The 18895-nt window shown below is 39.8% G+C and overlaps 4 protein-coding genes across 4 annotated transcripts in view; 1 reads left to right on the top strand and 3 right to left on the bottom strand.

The window, feature by feature from the left end:
- chd5 (chromodomain helicase DNA binding protein 5) overlaps nt 1-4175 on the bottom strand; it is a 38136-nt gene extending 33961 nt beyond the window's left edge. Inside the window, 1 exon segment of the mRNA XM_018679523.2 lies at nt 3376-4175. Coding sequence (XP_018535039.1) covers nt 3376-3442 — 67 coding nt within the window. The 5' untranslated portion in view covers nt 3443-4175.
- Nucleotides 4176-4873: 698 nt separating this feature from the next.
- On the bottom strand, nt 4874-8933 carry rpl22 (ribosomal protein L22). The gene is made up of 4 exons (XM_018679614.2): nt 8822-8933; nt 8331-8441; nt 7867-7991; nt 4874-5060 (listed from the first exon to the last, which is right to left on the bottom strand). Exons 1-4 carry the CDS (start codon nt 8831-8833, stop codon nt 4919-4921), a joined length of 390 nt encoding a protein of 129 aa, XP_018535130.1. The 5' UTR covers nt 8834-8933; the 3' UTR covers nt 4874-4918.
- A 431-nt stretch (nt 8934-9364) lies between these two features.
- The window catches only part of rnf207a (ring finger protein 207a), a 27592-nt gene continuing 18061 nt past the window's right edge, over nt 9365-18895 (top strand). Inside the window, 8 exon segments of the mRNA XM_051074673.1 lie at nt 9365-9987; nt 10207-10397; nt 15052-15184; nt 15805-15949; nt 16313-16394; nt 16507-16582; nt 17105-17230; nt 18471-18517. Coding sequence (XP_050930630.1) covers nt 10207-10397; nt 15052-15184; nt 15805-15949; nt 16313-16394; nt 16507-16582; nt 17105-17230; nt 18471-18517 — 800 coding nt within the window. The 5' untranslated portion in view covers nt 9365-9987.
- On the bottom strand, nt 12486-14419 carry zpr1 (ZPR1 zinc finger). The gene has a single exon (XM_018679583.2). It carries the CDS (start codon nt 14242-14244, stop codon nt 12910-12912), a length of 1335 nt encoding a protein of 444 aa, XP_018535099.1. The 5' UTR covers nt 14245-14419; the 3' UTR covers nt 12486-12909.

Raw genomic sequence — 18895 nt, 5'->3', positions numbered from 1 at the left:
GTGTGGAAATACCCACTTAATGTTGCCCAGCATTGCTTGCCACGAAGGAGGCAAGACAGAGCCAAAGGGTTTCCTTTCTTCATTGATTAAGTGCTTATAGCTCAGGCCTCAAACGCCTTCAAAGATACCCACATACTATTATTAGAAAATGTAATCATCGAAGTGATGGAAGGATAAAGCCCAAATGGCATCATTAAAATCATATCTATTATGGACAATATATGCACAAGATCATAATGTGTGCAATATAAAGCCGACATAAAGCAGACCAGAATGCAGCACTGCTCATCTGCAAACACACATTAAAAAAAGGCATCTTTCGTGCTAAGGCTACGTGCACGCGCAGCAGGAAAAAATGGTGTCAACTTTCACAGTGAGGAATCCAAAAATAGAACCCTCTCCAATTGGGGATAACATTTGTAGGCACACAAAAGCCCATGATAATCTTTCAATTTTAGGGAAGAACAAAACAATTAAAACAGAAAACACAATGGAACAATCTGTGACAGTGTAAGCACCCGGAGTGTAACAAAGGGAATTAGGACACAGCAAATAAAAGCTGTGATAGGATAGCATTTAGAGGACTAAAGTCCCCCTAGGATGTGCCTCTATATTGTTGGGTTTTAATTGCATCTTGATGCCAGGGAAAAAAATCTGATCTGGATTTCTGACCTTGCCTGTCACTTTGATGTCTGCTGATGGAGATCGCAAAGCATTCTGAAAACTGCTTCCTGTACCGGCGTAACAATGGATTTGCATCACTTCATTATGGACAGTGATAAGATAAAATAAAATGAGAGCAAAGACATTAACCACTGACACTAAACACCAGTCATATTGTCAGAATAGCATGGATATCTTAATTTATCAACACAAATCTTCATTAAGACATAATATATCCTGTCTGAACTTCATCACAATTACCCTTCATTCTATTGATATGTTTATAGCCAACAACATAAAAACACACAGTTATATCAAGGCGCACATAAAACAATTCTGACTGACACATGAAAATGTTTCTTGATTTTTAAAACCAGATTACTGCTCACATATCCTCACTCACCTGCCATAATCAATTGCACCTTTCCTTCCTCATACATGTTTAACCAACCCCCTGGGTTACTGGGGACACGCATCAATGCTTGTGTTCTCCCTCAGGCTATGGCTGGCAGTCATAGATGATGCCTCAACTGCTCAACACTTTTCTCTGTTTCTCCTCTCCCCTTCTTTCTGTCTGTCTTTCTTACTCCCTGCTGCACACCTTCACACAGAAGCTTGCAAGTATTAATCTGGCCTATCAAAAACATTCTATATATAAAGAGAAGAAAAATATGTTGGTTTTCTATGCAAGGCATTGTCACGAATAAGGCAAAGGCATTTTCTAAAACGTACCCCCTCAATAGAAAATTCCATCTATATTAGAATTCAGAAAAAGCAAATAATGATGTTCTCGTGATATAAGCTATACTATAATTAATAGATCCCCTTTTGTGACAATGATACAAAGAATATCAGTTTAAAAGGTTCAAGGCCTTGAAAACAAGCATGAAAGATGAGCAAGAAAAGCACCATGGCAACTCCACCATATGACAATTTCTAATTTAATTTCAAGACAGTTAAACCAATGCTAAAGCATCACATGACAAAACCAAGCCAACAAGATTCAGTGAAGGCTTTTTATCATTTTGTCACAAAATTTTACCCTGTATTACTGCACTGTATTACTTACTGAATCCCAATATCCCAAAGCAAAAAGCAACTTCATTCTGAGTAAAAATTGGAACACATTCTCTTTTATCTATGTACCACTGTATCATTTAACAACACTTAATTAAAGATACGCCTTTTACACTCCCATATTCTTAATATTTTGTTCTAACCAGTAAACTTTTTGTGATGTGAAAGTGAAGTAGAGGGCAAAGCAGCATCTTTTAAGTCTTGCCCTTGACATCGAACAATCAAATAATCTGATGTTCAAAACAAGCTGTAGGGGTAAACAATAAAAGGAAATCATCTATGGGCTGCACTGTTCGAATTGACACAATGCAGAGTTATTACAGGCTCCTGCCTTTTCTGCCCAACACAAGTGCAACAGTATGACTCCTCAACCCCTGACACACTGGACCAGGAAACAGATTCTTAAGACTGACTAGCTGCACATGACAGACAACTCAGTTAGCAGTTTAAGTACATGTCACATAGGCATGACAGCTCTGACCCATTACTAATCCCACCGCTGGTTTGGGAACAAAAGTCGTCATGCAGCACTATTATACCATTAGGAAAGCATCATTTAGACCACTATGACTGGGATTCCCCCTAATTACTCAGGCATTTTATCTGATTCACCAGGTACAGGCTCATTTTTAGGACAGGGAATCACTGGGTGCCAGAACCTGCTAGAAAGACTGACAAACCTATACTCACTAAAAGAAATCAAAATGGTCATAATTTGGCAACTAACCTTCACATATACAAGTCATTAATCAAGGAATCTCAACATCCCCCGTGACCTGATTTTTAAGGACAAAAAATCACATGTACAGTACAGCAGGTTCATTGCCAGAGTGGCTGACTGATGAATTTTCCATCTAGAGGAAATACTGCTCAGATTTGGCTTTGCTTGAAGCCACCATGTGGACTCAATGAGCTGCATGTCAGAGAATGTGGGTTAGAGCTGAGGGGATGTTGGTGACCCAACCGTGGTCATCAACAATGCCCAGAACCAGAGGCAAAAGACTTGATAAGCACTGTTTACTGTAGCCTACACGTGGCTTTCACACCTTTGCGGCCATGCAGTGCTGGAGAGGGGAAAAAAGAAAGTTGGAGCATCCTCCTGATTACAAGTGGAAACAGCAGCGCATCTTCTACAAAATGAACACGGATGTTGTCACTGTAGCCCATTTCTACTTTAAAAGCATATGCACACATTAATTGAGGAGGACGAAAACCATCAAAGCATGCGCTGACACACCACCGAAATAACTGTCACAGCTTTTAAACAGCTCTCTGAACCCAAACTTGTGTTTTTTGGACTTGAGGTAAAGCCATTCACTTGTACACGCATGCAGCCCGTGAAAGAAAAAAAAAACAGCCCACGGAAACCATGCAGCAGGGTTTTCATCTTGCCCCCAAAATCAGGTTGGATGTGAGGACAGCCGGAGGCAAATCCAAAAACCTGTTCCCACCTTAAAGACACTAGGTCGTGCAAAAAAATAAAAAAAAAAATAATCGCATGACTCTGCTTATTGCACCCCACCCCTCCTCCTCCTCTCTGGTCTCAGGAACGCAGGACAAGCCCTTTTCCCCGCATTCAAGGCGTAGCGGCGCAAAATAATCTGAAGGACACCCCGCCTCCCCCCTTTCCCTCACCTGGCATATCGTCTTCAAAATCCATGTCGTCTTGTCCCTCGTCTTCATTACTCAGCGACCCCGGCATCTTTATCTCATAGCCCCCAAACCCCTTTTAGGCTGAGAATACTGAAAGTTAACCCTCCAGACGCCGCAGCCCAGTCTCTTTCTTCACCCAAAAAGAAATGTATTCGTCGCTCAGGGAATTTTTTTTTATTTTTATTTTTTTTTGCAGTGAATCTCTGCAGGAGTAAAAAAAAAAGAAAAAATCATTTATATATATTTTCCACTGATCTCTATCCAGGTCTTCCAGTCTGAAAAATAAGAAAGACAAAAATGGAACACACATGCCCAGATTGTGACGTCTGGTCTGTTGCCATGACGATGCATCCCATAATTTCACCCACAACTAGTTAGTCATGCTCTCCTAGTTACCACTTCAACTAGTAGTGTGCAAAACACACACACACACACACACACACACACACTGTGCGACAACGCCATGCGCAGCTAATAGGCGGATACTCTCCCGCGCCTGTCGTCTGCCCATTTCCTTTTGGAAGTCCAGAGAATGGAGACACAAACTTCTGCTGCTTTCTCGCAAGGCTGCTTCACTGTTCACTCATAACCTTTACTCTAAATATTCAGTATCTCTGCAGGGGAAAAAACACACACATTGTTTTCCTATGACGTGAAAATATATAATGGCCGATTAGTATTTTTTGGACTAATCCTCACTTTTAATTAACGCTTCAAACCTCAGGCAGAAATAACCAAACTAAAAATCTGTTTCCTCATTTTGCAAACTTCCCACTTTTTCCGGACTTAAAAAAAACAACAACAAAACACACACACACACACACACACACAGATACAAGTGCAGCCTGATGACTGCATGCTGAGAGGAATCCTGACTGCCAGTGGTCTAACTGTTGTCAAGGTTACCACAGCTGTAACACAGGATGCCCCACAGAGAGCTCACCACAGAGAGCATGAGTTTCAGCTTCACTTAAAGTACACAAATCAAGAGCTGTGAGTGCACAACCACCGCACATGCTGCAGTGGAGTTATGTGATAATTCTTAAATTGTATCTATTTTACTTAATTGAAGCATACTTATTAATTAGATGCAGCTTCACGGTTTTGTTCATCTGTTTTTGGCTATTAACAGAACACATTGAACCTACTTTTAAATTTAATGTTCATATAATTAGCTTTGCTGGTGCTGATTCTGCACAAATACAGAAGAAAATAATTTTCTAACCAGACAAGTCACATAAACATACCTAAAAAGTATTTTAGATTTATGATGATCACATATATAGTCATCTATCAGTATATTTAAACTATACATAGTTTAAATGGACTGTTCATTTGGATTATTTTTAAACATACATCTAAACAATAAGAATTCTGTTCATGGCTCTGGTATGTATTTTGTTGTTGCACAGCTGTACCATGTGTGATGCCCAGAGAGCAAAATTAAAACAAATTGTAAAAAATAAAAATAAAGACACAGTTCTTCTACTCTCTTTAGAAAATTTTATTAAAAGTGGTGCCAGGTTTAATCTTCCTCCTCCTCCTCTTCATCCTGGTTGATCTGGAAGTAGCGTAGCTCATAGCTCTCCTTGGTGTTGGCCACAACCCGCAACCAGTCCCTGAGGTTGTTCTTTTTCAGATACTTTTTGGTAAGATACTTCAAGTACCTGAGAAAAATAAGAGGAGGGGAAGGAGAGAAACAGCAGAAAACCTTTAGTGTATAATATGCAATTCATTTTCATAACTTATTCATTGGGAACCTGCACCCAAGACTGTTTGCAGAGTTTTGCCAATTCCTTTAATATACTTTAATAAACAGGCAGACATACATGTAACTGTTTAACACATTACAATTATTTTGACCTCACATGTACTAAATCAAGAGTTCTGTGTTGTTTTTTTTATGTTAATTGACTCATAAATAGTATATACTGTATGTCACTAAATAATAATTTCATGACAGATGTACCTTACACTAAGGTTACATACATCACTACTAAATACACCTAATAATACCTCTCCAGTTACTTTTCCACACTGGTAACACAAAGTACTCCACTTAGGAATCAAAATGGTAGAGTCACCCTCTGGTGGTGGTGTTGTTAACTCAATCTCAGTGAAGTATATATCTGTAATTAGCTTCCATTTTTGAAGTGAGCTTATGCAAGTGAATATATCCAGATGCAGAAATCTTTGTGTGTGATTTTGATCTTCTCATTTCCATAACATAACAAAGACTGTCATCTGTCTCCTCAAGGGTTGTGCTGGGATCCGATGTATTTATTTCTTTTCATTCTCGTTTCTTCCTTTCGTTTTTTTCAGGACACTGCACCCCGTCTTCATGCCTTTCTTGGCAGCCGATTTGACTATTGTAATTTCTTACTCAGTGTCCTGCCTCAGAAATCAATTGAAACGACTCCAGCTCATTCAAAATGCTGCTGCCAGGGATCTCACAAGAACATAATTCTCCTGTTCTGGCTTCTTTGTACTAACTGCCTGTGGCTACCTGATTTTAAAATTATATTACTTGTTTTTACACATTTCATATTTCTCCCTACACTTTGGCCTGAGATCTGCTGACCCATTGTTGGACACTGTCCCTAGGTCCAGGCTGGAGACGGGGGGATTTGTCTTCAGGGGCCCTAAACTAGTAACCTTCCAACAGAAATTCGATTAACACCCTAAGTGTCCTCTACTTTTTTCTATAGATTAGCTTTTATTTAGTTTTACAATGGCTTTTAACCATAGCCTATGCCATTTGGTATCTATGATTTCATACACAGTACATTGTTAACAAAAAAATAAATAAATAAAAAAAAAAATAGCAAGGGACTGGGTTTTTTTCCCACTTCACCCTGGTGGTGTAAACCCATGCACACTGAGTTATGAGTGCTCAACAGCAACATTTCTTTCAAGAAAAAAAATAAAGACCTGGTATGGCATGATAGTCCACAGACCCCGCTGGTAATGAACCATTTTCACAGATGACATTTTGACATGTCACAGCAGGAAAACCACAGGTGTAAATAATAAAATTAAGGAATTCCATGATTCCACTGAATTCCATTTAGCTGCTCTGATGTCAGGTTCCTGATACTGCAGGACACTTGAATAGAACAGAGCAATTCACTTCACCTCTGCTTTTCCCACTATATGTCAAAATCTGTGTGTACCTAATAAAATGACAACTGAATGTATTCAAGTCTGTGACTAAGGCTTTACATTCAGTCGTCAATTTATTAGGTACACCTGTACAATCTAATGCAGGCCAGTACAACTCTGTTCTGACATTAAGTTTACATTTAAGATGCCTATTATGTTCAGTTTTTCTTGACACTGTCATTGAGGATCTGCATCATATCTAACCCTAAGTGTTTCTAATATCCTGCCCCCTTCATATATGAAAATCATATCTATAAATATGGAGAACAAAACATCAGAAACATCTTTAAATATAAGCTACGCTGCCTCTAACTATGACATCAGTAATAAACATTAAATTCAATTACATCTCACATTTCAACAATATCAACAAAAAGTGGAAATTATAAACTTTGTACAGGTAGAATCCATGGCTGAGTTGTTGTACTGAACTGTGATAGATTTTACAGTTGTATAAAGTGGCCTAAAACTCGATGGCTGGATATGACAATGAATATTTGGTTGGACCTAGCTTTAATGTCCAACTTTCAAAGTGACAAAGACATTGTTGGAAATTTTTGAGATACTTCCCATGCAGCTAGCTACAAAAAACATAAGGAAAAACTCAGTCTTTTCCTGAATTAATGAAAATACAACACTTGCAGTCTTCTTTCAGAGTATCCATATTGTTGACCTCCCCAAACCATAAATAATTGGCACTGTGATATGCTATCCTCACAGTACTTACCTTAAATAGAGACTAAGATTACAAGAATCTTACAAGAATACACCAACAAAGCCTTAGTCAAAACCACACTTACAAACCACACAATTCAAACCAATTTGTTTGCTTGCCAGCTAGACAAGGTCATCAAAGCACAGCTTCTCCATGACATGGTAAACCACAAACCTTTTACAGCCACATATGAAGTCTGCAAGAGTGAGACATTCTGGGCAGAGTATCACCATATTTTGTAATACAGCAAATAAAGATGTATTTGTTTGGTGTCTTCTCATTTTGTTACATAACTGTTGTTGAAACATCTGTAATAATAAATGAAACTCATTTTCCTAAATATGACTTTGTTTTGCTCTCTGTCACACATAATAACAAAATAGATGACTTAGCTGCCCTGGAAGACTTGTGGAAACACCTTATATTAGACATATCTGTTTTTGTCTAAAAGTATATTTGTGACCTGGTAAGAAGCACTGCACAGAGCAATGGTTGGCAATGTCTAGCATTTTGTAAATAACTGTGATATGCAAAAAACATACACTTGTGTCAGCTAGTAAAGCATGACTGACAAGGAGCTGCATCATATCATGTACCTCTTTGAGAAGGGGACTTCGGAGTTGACAGCAATTTTGCTTTTGCTCCTCTCAATGGACACCACACCACCACCAAGGTTTCCAGCTTTGCCGTTCACCTTGATTCGCTCCTGCAGAAACTGCTCCTAAAAGTGGAGAGGACACAGCAAGTCACACACAGCAGAAGATGGTATTAACAACCCTGAACAGAATTTGTGCAATTTTCAAAATATACGATGTGATGTATAAATAAGAGTTTCTAACAAGAACTGACAGGAGACTCACTGTGGTTGACATCTTGTGTTTCCATTGAAAACCACACTGGATTATAATTTAGTTCTACTTTACTGACTGTGAACATTATCTCCAATGACTCAGGATTGATCCCACTGATTTGACAGCAGAGTTTGACACTCACGGGTCGTGTCTGACAGCTGTGGCACACTGTTTAACAAGATGTCACTTAAGTGAACTGGTCTACTCACAAAATTGGCAGCATCCATGATGCCATCTTCAACAGGGTGGGTGCAGTCCAGGGTGAACTTTAGGATCTGCTTCTTCCTCTTTCCACCCTGCTTCTTGACCACCTGCTTTTTCTGGCACAGACGTAATGTAAAGGTTACTCAAACTCACACAAACGACCACAAGACTGTGTGTAACTTCAAAACAGCATCAGGAAGCATTAAAATAATTTAGCAAGCATGTAAAGAAATCTCAAGAGGCTGGCTAACTCGATTGTGTTTTATCAAAAACGCTTTACGACAGCTTTTTCACGTTAACTGCTGCTAGCTAACATTAGCATCAAGTTAGCCCAACGTGGTGGTACGCCGACACAGTAAACAAGTCAAAATAAAACACCTAAACCTTCAGCAACATATATATTTGTGGTCACAGATTATTTACACTTCTGTGAGTGTAAAACACAAGCTAAAATATATCGTCTGTATGCCGTTTATTTGATCGCCTCACTACTTACAATCGGGGCCATGCTGACACATTCAGCAAAAAGGAAGGAGGAAAGGTTGCGCAGGAAATATAATACCGGGCCGCACAATCGATCGCATTCTCATCGAGTTATCTGGAATCGATTGAAAAATTGGTGCGAGGCAGCTACAGTAACTAGCTTAATCGTCTACTTACATGCTAATTATGTGACACTAGATATCTTCTTTTAAATAACAAACACCATTATTATTATTTATTACGGAGGCATAAAGAGGGCAACAACTTTCTTATTTACTGGCCAACTACTGCCCATGTCAGTGTTTTATGAACCTAAGGGGTAAGCTGATTTTTCACAAGTTAGCCATTAATACTGATTGTTAGATGTATACGAGCTTTATTAAGAATGTTACAACCACAACATGAAAACATTTATCCTAACAAGCTTATTATATACAATATAGCTGATATCAAACAGCTGTGCTAACTGAACAAATTTCATCTGCTGATGAAGACCATGAGTTATGGAAAGAACTTTGAAAGTGAACCTTGAGTCAAGATTATTTGGTAATAATCGTGGTTTTATTTTCCATCCATATTTAATGTTAATAATAATAATAACAATTCCAGAATTTCTACATTTTGGTAAACATACTTTACAAAGTGTTTAGAAGACATAATAAATAATGGTTTCTATGACATGTTGAAAGTATTCCCGTTAAGGTATTGCAACACAATCAGTGATTGGCTCTGCTGTAATTTCCACCCCCCTTCCTTCTATTCACCTTGCTTTGGTGTCTACGATGTGTAACAGTGTGACATTAGAAATAGGACTGTATTTACAGCAATAAAAAACTGTATGGTACAGCAATATTAAATGTCCCTCTTGAACTTTGGCAACACTTGGGGGCTGGCATTAGGTGTGTGCTGTCAGCTGCCTGGCAGAGGGACCCCATCGGCCTACTATTGAAGAGATTCTACATTGCTGTCATTCCTGCTGGGGGTAGCTGATAGCACCAACTGAAAGGTAAGACAGTGGCTCTCTGTGCTTTCTGCAGACTAACCTACTGCATTTACAGTAGGTTTTGTAAGCTGGATATAATTTCTGGTGTTCATTTTGTCTTTGATGTTTTTTTTTTTTCCATCCGTGGACTCTGTGTTTTCACTTAAGCTCCAGGAACTCACTACACATCTGACAAGGTAAATGAAAACAAAAAAGTTCTTCTTGTTTATTTCAGTTAATATCTGCCTGCCTTGATCAAAGTGTTTCATATCACAGTCAGCTTAGCCTCTCTTATAATAACTGGAATATTTGGACTGTAATTCAATACCTTAACACTTGCTTTTCGTTTCGTGATGTGATGATGTGGCCTTTTAAAAACTGTCAGTCATGTCATTATTTACACACTCTGTTCACAGATGGCAGGAGGAATCTTCACCAACTTGGATAACCAGTGTAACGTGGATTGTATTAACATCCACCCCCTGGTGTGTCATCTGTGTCATGAGCAGTACCAGTCCCCATGTCTGTTGGACTGCTACCACATCTTCTGTGCCCGCTGCTTACGAGGCCGGACCAATGACAACCGTCTCAGCTGCCCCCTCTGTGGGTAAGAGATAGCACTGTGAGGTTAATCACGACAAATTTAGGCTGCATATAGCTTATCAATCTTGAGAGCAATGAAAAAGTCTTTAATTTATCAACAGCGTAAACCTGTTATTTATTTCCATGCTCAAATTGCATTATAGACTGGCACTTTGATCTGAAACTGTTTTATCTTTCCATGGACACACATTCACAGTAAGTAAAAAAACTAACCAAAGCTGAGCCTGGATATCAACACCTGTGGTAGTAAGCCATAAATCCCCAAACAAACTGAAAATATGGAAGCCAGAAGTCAAGGACTGTCTGTTTTGGTGGACTATAGAATTACAGCCTCCCACAGCTTGTATCATAATGAAATTTGGTGATGCTGTGTAATGAGCAGGTGATCTCAAACTGCTCAAACGAGATTAAGCAGTTTAAATTCCAAGAGTGAAATATAAATTTGCTCCTCAAAACCCCACGGGGGGTCAAACCATTTTTGTGAGAAGCCAAATTTTTCCCACAAGCCCCAGTTTTGGGCAGCATTGCTCAAAGGGATTCGTTCCGCATAAGTTGATTAGTAGATTGGTTTGGTTCATGCAGGAGATTTGAGGAGAATCCCATTGGTTTCAGAGGGCTTCAAGTCTCTCTGTTTTGGTTGTAGGGGGCTGCTCAGTGACCCACCGCTGGCCTGGTGTAGGCAGGGTGGGACTGAGTGGCTGGAGCAGCTGCAGGGTCATCCCAGTCTCTTATTTAGCCCTGGGCCTCAATACTCAGCAGGGCCAGCAAGTTCCACTAAGACCAGTCACAGAGCAAACAAAGCATACTGGCATTTGTCAACAGTGCCAGGAGCTTAGGGCAATCAAAAGCAGTCACATGGTACAAATCCATTTCATCCCCTATTAAGGAATGACTCGTGGTTTACAGTCACCTTCAGGTCTGCAGCATTAACTGTCCCTCATCAAAGCACACAGGGGTGTATAAAAACTGACCTCCTCTGCAAGGTGATCATAGCCATACCATAAGTCTTTTCTACTGTGTCAGATACAACTTCACCTGGATTACTGGTATTTGATATCTGCCTCTTCTCAAAATACTGTTTCTTCTGAGGATAGACATTGAAAATTACTTATACAAACTATGACTGACCTTAGGCACTTCCCTATTCATCTGCCTTACAGCTGTAACAATGTAAGTCAAAGTAATACCAATAACAGTGCTTTTACTAATACATTACAGTACTGAGAAATGAGAGGGAAAAGACAGTCATTGGTTTTCTATGGAAATAACCCAGTGGGCACAGAGCCGCTTAACTCTGCTGTCTGGGCTCAGGCTACAGGGGCCCCGCTGCCTGGCAGCTACTATTTCCATCGGCAGCAGCAGCAGCAGCCTGCTAACAGCTGCTCCCTCAAGAACCATGTAATCTAGGAATTCACTACACTGCTATTAGTAGAACACAATAGATCCCAGTTGCTATGAAAACTAGATAAAACAGCACAACAGGGGTCGGGGGGGGGGGGGGCTGTGCAAATGTGGCTGATGTGACATAAAAGACTCTGTAGCTGCATGTGTCATCCTTTTCTACCTGAGATTACATGTTCCTCTACATTAGCACTAGTTAATATTTTGTTTAATCTGTCAATCATTTCAGTCAAATGGTTTTTCAAGCACAAATATCAAATGTTCTTTGATTCTAGCCTCTCAGATGCAAAGATTTGATACTACTTTGTCATACATGTTAGTAAACTAAATATCTTTGGATTTTGGACTAATAGTTTGATTGAAAAAGAGGGAATCTGAAGCTCTGAAAAATTATAATGGTCATTTTACTGACAAAATAATGCATAAAAATTCAAAACAACTGTTAGTTCCAGTTCAACTTTTTATTTATACCAAAATGATACTGTAGAAACTGACCTTTAAATCTACAAAGCACCCTCAGTTAAAAGCACTTAATTCAGTAAGTCAGCTCATAGTAAAGTAGAAATTCTGGCTGTTCTTCAGACTATTCATGCAGATTAGTGCAGAAAATTAGTGTTTAAATCTGAATACAACAGCAAACCTTATCTGCTTTCTTTCAGCACCTGCCAAATCAAAAAGCAGAGCTAAACGATCAATTTAGATATCACTTTATTTATATGATGTCGTGCTTACAGGTGTGTAAAAAGATTAATCTGTCACACAGTGTGTGGTCCACTGAAAGAAAAACTCCTTTTAATCAAAGATGACACAGCACCATCTTCTGGGTTGTCATAAGAATGCAATAAACACCAGATTCATCTTTAGTAAGAAAAGCATCCCTGTGTTTTTGTACAAATCACGTTACTTATGTGTTTTTCTATTTGGGTTATTTTTGCTGTACATTTACATAACTTAGAATTCCCCTCACTTATTAATATGCTGATGGAAACAACAATTCAACCAATGTTTAACTTAAACTTAAAATGTATTAAATGACAGAAAATATGGGGCAATGTAATTACACTGGGTTTATGTCAAGACATAAGCATTTAGTCCTTTCAGCTGGTGCTGGGAGTTCAGTTTTCCTCCTGATATCCCTCAGTCTTCATGTCATTCAGCCCGAGGTCTTCATTCTGCTCAAATGACCGGGTGTACTTCTCAGCTGTCATCTCAGGATCTGGGTCTGGGGCATACACATTCTGCAAGTAGCTGTTACCCGCCGGGTCGTCCAGGACGACGTGGACATCCATCTCTCCTGCGATAATCTTGTCTATCTTCTCTCCAAACTCGCTCAGCTTCTGCACCCGATCTGTGACACAGCTGTCACCGCAGATGAAGGGATTTTTGGAGACAATCAGGTCTTTGATGTCTTTCAGCAGCCCCTCCAGAGTGGTGAACTTCCCGCCCAGAGCTGCCATCCCTAGCTCAAACTCCAGCTCTGGGATGATGACAGAGCACGTCTCTGACTTGAGCACGTCTCGGGTCATGTCTGAAGTGTCGGTGATGTGCAGGGTGATCTTGGTGCCGAACTCCTCCGTGGCACCACCTGATTTCACCTCGTTGGTCCGGTGTCCACAGCTGTCGCAGTTAGTGGCCATGATGACGACCTCCTTGAAGTGAGGGATCTGGACGAGCTTCATGTTGGTCGAGGCTGGCGCGTTGCATTCTGGGCAGTTGGTGTTGAAGACCAGAACTTCGTTTCTCATGGTCTCCAGGTCGTTGCCTGCTGGTTCCTCATCCAGGTCATCATCAGCCCTGAGTCCCAGCTGCATGTCCTGCTGGACTGTCCGCTTAAACCGAGACAGGGTAAGAGCCTCATCTTTCTGGGGGGCAAGTGGATTTTCAATAAAGCTGTTGCCAGCTGGATCCTCAATCACCAGAGTGAACTCATTTTCAACATCTTTTAGCTTCCTCAGCTTCTGGATGAACTCGTCTATTCTCTCAGCCACCTCAGGGTCAGTTGCTCGCCTGACAGGTTGGTCTTGCTCCAACCCTGCAACTGCTCGGTCTAAAAGGCCCTCAATGGTAGAGAGTGAGCCTTTTTGGGTGAAGGGAGGGATTTCAAAATCCAGCTCAGGGATCCTGGTGGTCGCGCTGTCTGCTTTCACGACCTCGCGGTTCAAGTCCTGTCTTGTTTTGACTTTAAGTGTGTAACAAACACCTTGTTCCTGAATCCGGCCTGCGGACTGGATTTCGGTGTTTGACCAGCCGCAGTTGCCGCAGCTGAAGGAACTGACGATTATTTCTTTAAAGAAAGGTATTCTGGTCAGAAGCATGCGAGTCATACCGTTCTGGTAGCAGTTCATACACAGACTCTCGATTTCGGTGGGCTGCCAGTCATCGTCCTCCGCGCTAATATCCTTGAAAACGCTCCCACCTCCTCGCACATTTTCCTCGGAAATAACAGACATTTTCAACGTCGAAGATGTTTCACTCGGCGGACGAAGTGTTTTTTATGCGCTGTCGCTTCTCGGTCAGAGTTAGATTGTGCTGGAACTTTCTCGATGACAGCCAGTCGAGCCTCCCCTAACCTACACGTTTGATTTCATCGTGCTGTGCAGCCACTTCCGCATCTGTTATTTCGGGCGCGGTCCAGGACGCCTCTGCTGCCCCCTCAGCTTTGTTGCAGTACTGCACAAAAATATTAGGACTTTCTCCTGTAGACAGGGCGTTGATACAGGGTTTTTAAATTATATTTAAGATTGTTTTAGAGGAGTGTTCACTGATACCTTGTATTACATTGTAGCTGTGCGAGTCTGTTTGTGTTTTTTGTTTATATTCTTCATGTGTAAATCTAATATTTAAATTCTATTACTTAAATTTTTGATTGTTATTGCATCTGTTCTTTTTCTTTTAATTTTTTTTTCTTTTTTTACCTTTGCTTGGGAAGGATCTCAGTGTTGCTGGATTTATACTCATACTCAGGAAATGTTGGCGAGATGTATGTAGACCTTTTTATTTCTCAAACTTGTGTGTGTTATGGACTGAAATGGATGGTTTTATTTACGTGCAGGTGTGGCAGTCTGTTTTAATTTTGTATCTCTTGTTACACAAGGATGAAATAAATAAACAAGCATCAAGACTTAAGCAATGTATAACAAAATCAGTAGTACCAGAATTAATCCCAACTCTTAGTAATATTTTAAGTAAACTGTACATAAATGCCATTATCTTCTTTAAATGTTATTCAAGCTGTGACCTTGTGTCCTTTATCATAGGTATCCATCTGTAGTGAAAGGGAATAACACCCTCCCACCAGAGGACCGTCTGCTGAAGTTCCTTGTTGACAATAATGCAGATGCTGAAGAGACAGTCCAGTGTGCCAACTGTGACCAGGAAAGTAACAAAAAGGTACAAAGACACTCTGGTCTGTAGTGACATGATGGCATCAAAGACAGATATTAAAAGAATCTATAGGTCTGACACAGACATTAGAAATAAAGGTATATTTATATTATATGAAAGCTTAACCAGACATGTTGGTGACTCTTAATAACACAGAGGAAGTGAAAAAAAAACTTAAAGCACAGAAGTTAAACAAGAGATCAATGCTATAGAGAGAATCTTGTATTATTCTGTGTCTGAAAATATGAAAGAGAAACAAAAGGCTAAACAAGGATAGATCCAGCATTTATTACTGTAGCAGACAGCTTGTATTTCACTCTTTTTTCACTTAAGGCAGAGACACCAGAGGAGACTCACGTTTGAAACTCAATGTTGTAATTTAGGATGTTACAGCCACTATGTGTGGAATTTTCTTAATGTGATTACAGCATCTTTAGAATTATTTAGGTGGCAAATTTTTGTTTGCAGGTAAATGATCAGTCCTGGTAAAAACTGGTGCCCTTTATTGATGCATCTCAATGGACAAATTCTGTGCTTTTTGTTATTTCACAGTAAACTATGAAAAATGATGTAAGCATCTCCCCACTTTTGTCCTTCAACTGCATTGTTTTTTCTTGTCTGTACAGGAGTCAGGGATGATGTACTTCTGTAACACTTGCAGCCAGCCACTGTGTGGCGCCTGCAGGGAGCTGACTCACAAGGCCAGAATGTTTTCCCACCATGAGATTGTTTCCTTGGCCAAACGCAATAAAGCCAAACACAGGAAGTGCTGTGAGTGCCACCTGTAATTTACTTGTGAAGAAGAAGAAGAATTACAGTACAGCAGGGGTTTATTACACCATTGTGGAGAAATGTTGCTCATAAGAACTGCAATCCCTCCTGTTCTCTGTTTGAATCTCTTGGGCTACATGTTAATCATGTTCTCATACAAAAGCAGTGTGATGGGTAATTTATAAAAGTTGTATGAACGGCAGAGTGCTAACACTTGGTGATAAACTTCAGCTGGTGTGAGATAACCAACCTGTGTTTGTATTATGAGGCCTGTTTGTCACAAACCTGCTCGCTGGAAAAACAGAATACTTAAATTCTGGCGCTCCTGTGAGCAGAAGTTAAAAGACATCTGTGTCTCCACAGCTCTCCACGAGGAGCCCTACATCCTCTTCTCAACAGAGAATACGTCTATGCTTTGTATCAAGTGCTTCAGAGACATGCAAGTGTGAGTGACTCAGCTACACAAAATATATGACTGTCAGAAGTTCTCTTCTCTTCTCTTCTCTTCTCTTCTCTTCTCTTCTCTTCTAAATTAGATGTTGTTTGTTTTACCGCAGGGAGAGTCGGACTCACTGCATTGATATTGAAACAGCTTACATGCAGGGGTGTGAGATGTTGGACCAGGCTGTGCTGGTGAGTGAGAGAGTCCTGTCTGTTCCATCTACATATTTATGACACTCAAGGCAAAAAACTTTGGCATTATAAATAATTCAAGCACTCAGCAGCGTAGGTGTACTGAAAAGCAGTTTAGCTCATCACAGTGCAATTTGAATGTGAACTGTTTTTAAAAATATATATTTTGAGCATTTCTTAATTAACCAGGGTCAAATGTAAATAATTTTTGCTCAAATTTCACTGGTCGTGTTATGTTTTGTGTCTGAGTGTCTGATTATATATGTGATCATAAAGTAACAAAATGAAAACATATTCACCAAAGCAAGTGTGGGTTTGGGTGTTCTGCTCTGCATGCTGTGGCTAAAACCATGCAACAACCACACACTACAGTAAAGCCTAGCCACTAGCCTTAACTATGACCAGATTTCAGCGTTCTCCAAGCATGAGGTTGTGATAAAGCCTCTGATGACAATTTAATGTCAGTTAAGTAGCGGTACCAGTGGCCTTTAATTGACAGCGAGCCTCCTCCTCCCTCTGTAGGTGGTGAAGGAGCTGCAGACCTCAACTCGAGAGGCGATCGTTCTTCTGCGAGCGATGATAGGAGAAGTGTGTCTAAATGTAGAGGAAGAAGAGAATGCAATCTGCAGTCTGTTCAACAGCTTGCAGGTTATATAATGATCCTGATGTGATATACTTCCCTCAAATGTTGTTTGAGTGATGCCTGCATATTGACGCCAAACCACAAGTTTATTTAAATGGGCGGTATTTGAATACCAGTAGGATCCTTGACAAAGTGACCACCACACCCATACTTAAATATCTTGAAAATATCATTATTATCATTATCATCATTATTCAATAAATACACATACTTCACTAGAAAATCTTCACTTATATGCAACATGGTTTTCTGTTGTTGTCATTGAGACTATGGCTAGCTACAAGCTACAACCAAAACACTGTATATCTAAATTCTCCACCTAATCAAATTCTGACCTCTTGGTGTCAGAGTTTGAATTGTAAAGACTTAAAAACTCTCCCTGTAGAGAACAAGGGTATTCATGTCCCCCTTCTTTTCTGGCAGATGTAATGTGCTTAATGCCAGCATTTTGACCTAATATCCAAATATCCAGCTGGAACTGATACATTTCCCATGTAAATAGATTTGTGGTTTCCAATAGCCTTTCACCTACATGTAATGTGCATAATGTTCTCACCAATTCAAGAATTAACATCATCATTTCAAACAGCTACTGAAGTTTCCTATGAAAATACATTTTGACAGCCCTTTGACTTACTAGGAAGATTACTGTTTAGTTTGTTTTAGTTTGTCTGGGCATTCTGGTACTCTATGTGGCAAATCTCATTTGTGTACTCCAGAAGAAATTCACACACACACATCTATACAAATCCATAAATACACCATTCATAATTTATTTTGATTTTCTCCAGCTGTGAGCATCTCCTCCATTTCCTTTGTGCATTGCTTTGTGGGAGAATTGTGTACATCAACATCAACCTTAAAAATCATATTTAGTATTCATACTGTCTGCTCTGAGTATAATTTTGTCTCATCTAGTGTGAACACACATCACTCTAAAAACCTGATTAGACTCAGTTTAAAGTATGGGTGTGTGGGACATGACTCAGTCTGAGAGCAGGAGTCAGTCAAGTTGCTCTATGTGACACCATTAGCACAGCTTGGCCACTGGATGTCTCTGTTAACCTAATTGTGAGGGAATTTTTTCTTCATAATGAACAATCCAAGAGATCAGACACCACACTGTGATATTTACACCTATTTTTTCCACAATCTTGAAAATTCATTAGGTATTAAGAGCTCAAGGCCATTTTCACAGCGGTGGAACGAATAAAAGGGGCTGTTTTCTCTGTTCTCCTCTGACAGGAAAAACTAGCAGAGAGGAAGAAGATTCTGCTAAGAGCAGCTCAGAGGTAAAATGAAATATATAAAGATTTACAGTTCTCATATGAAAATGCTCTTTTATTGCAACAAAGCTCACGTCTCAATATTTACTGAATTGAATGCTATTGTCCTGCTGTCACAGGTTCACTTCAGACATTTTCCTTTGTATCAGTCTGTATTGTATTCAGGGTGATGAATAGCAGCACTCTGCTTGCTCTGAAATAATCTCACTCCTCAACAAATACATTTTTTGGGGTAATTTTCTTTTCAACAAAGGATGTTGCAGAATTAAAACCACTTCAGTAGGATTAGAGTTTTCAAGCCAATAGTGGCAGCTAGAGCCTGGATCCAATCAATGAAGATGAAGCCAACTGAGAAGTACTGGTATACAACTATACAGTATATAA

The sequence above is a fragment of the Lates calcarifer genome, linkage group LG12 (genome assembly GCF_001640805.2).
Source record: "Lates calcarifer isolate ASB-BC8 linkage group LG12, TLL_Latcal_v3, whole genome shotgun sequence".
Classification (NCBI taxonomy): Eukaryota; Metazoa; Chordata; class Actinopteri; family Centropomidae; genus Lates; species Lates calcarifer.
This window is presented reverse-complemented; position numbering and strand designations above follow the sequence as displayed.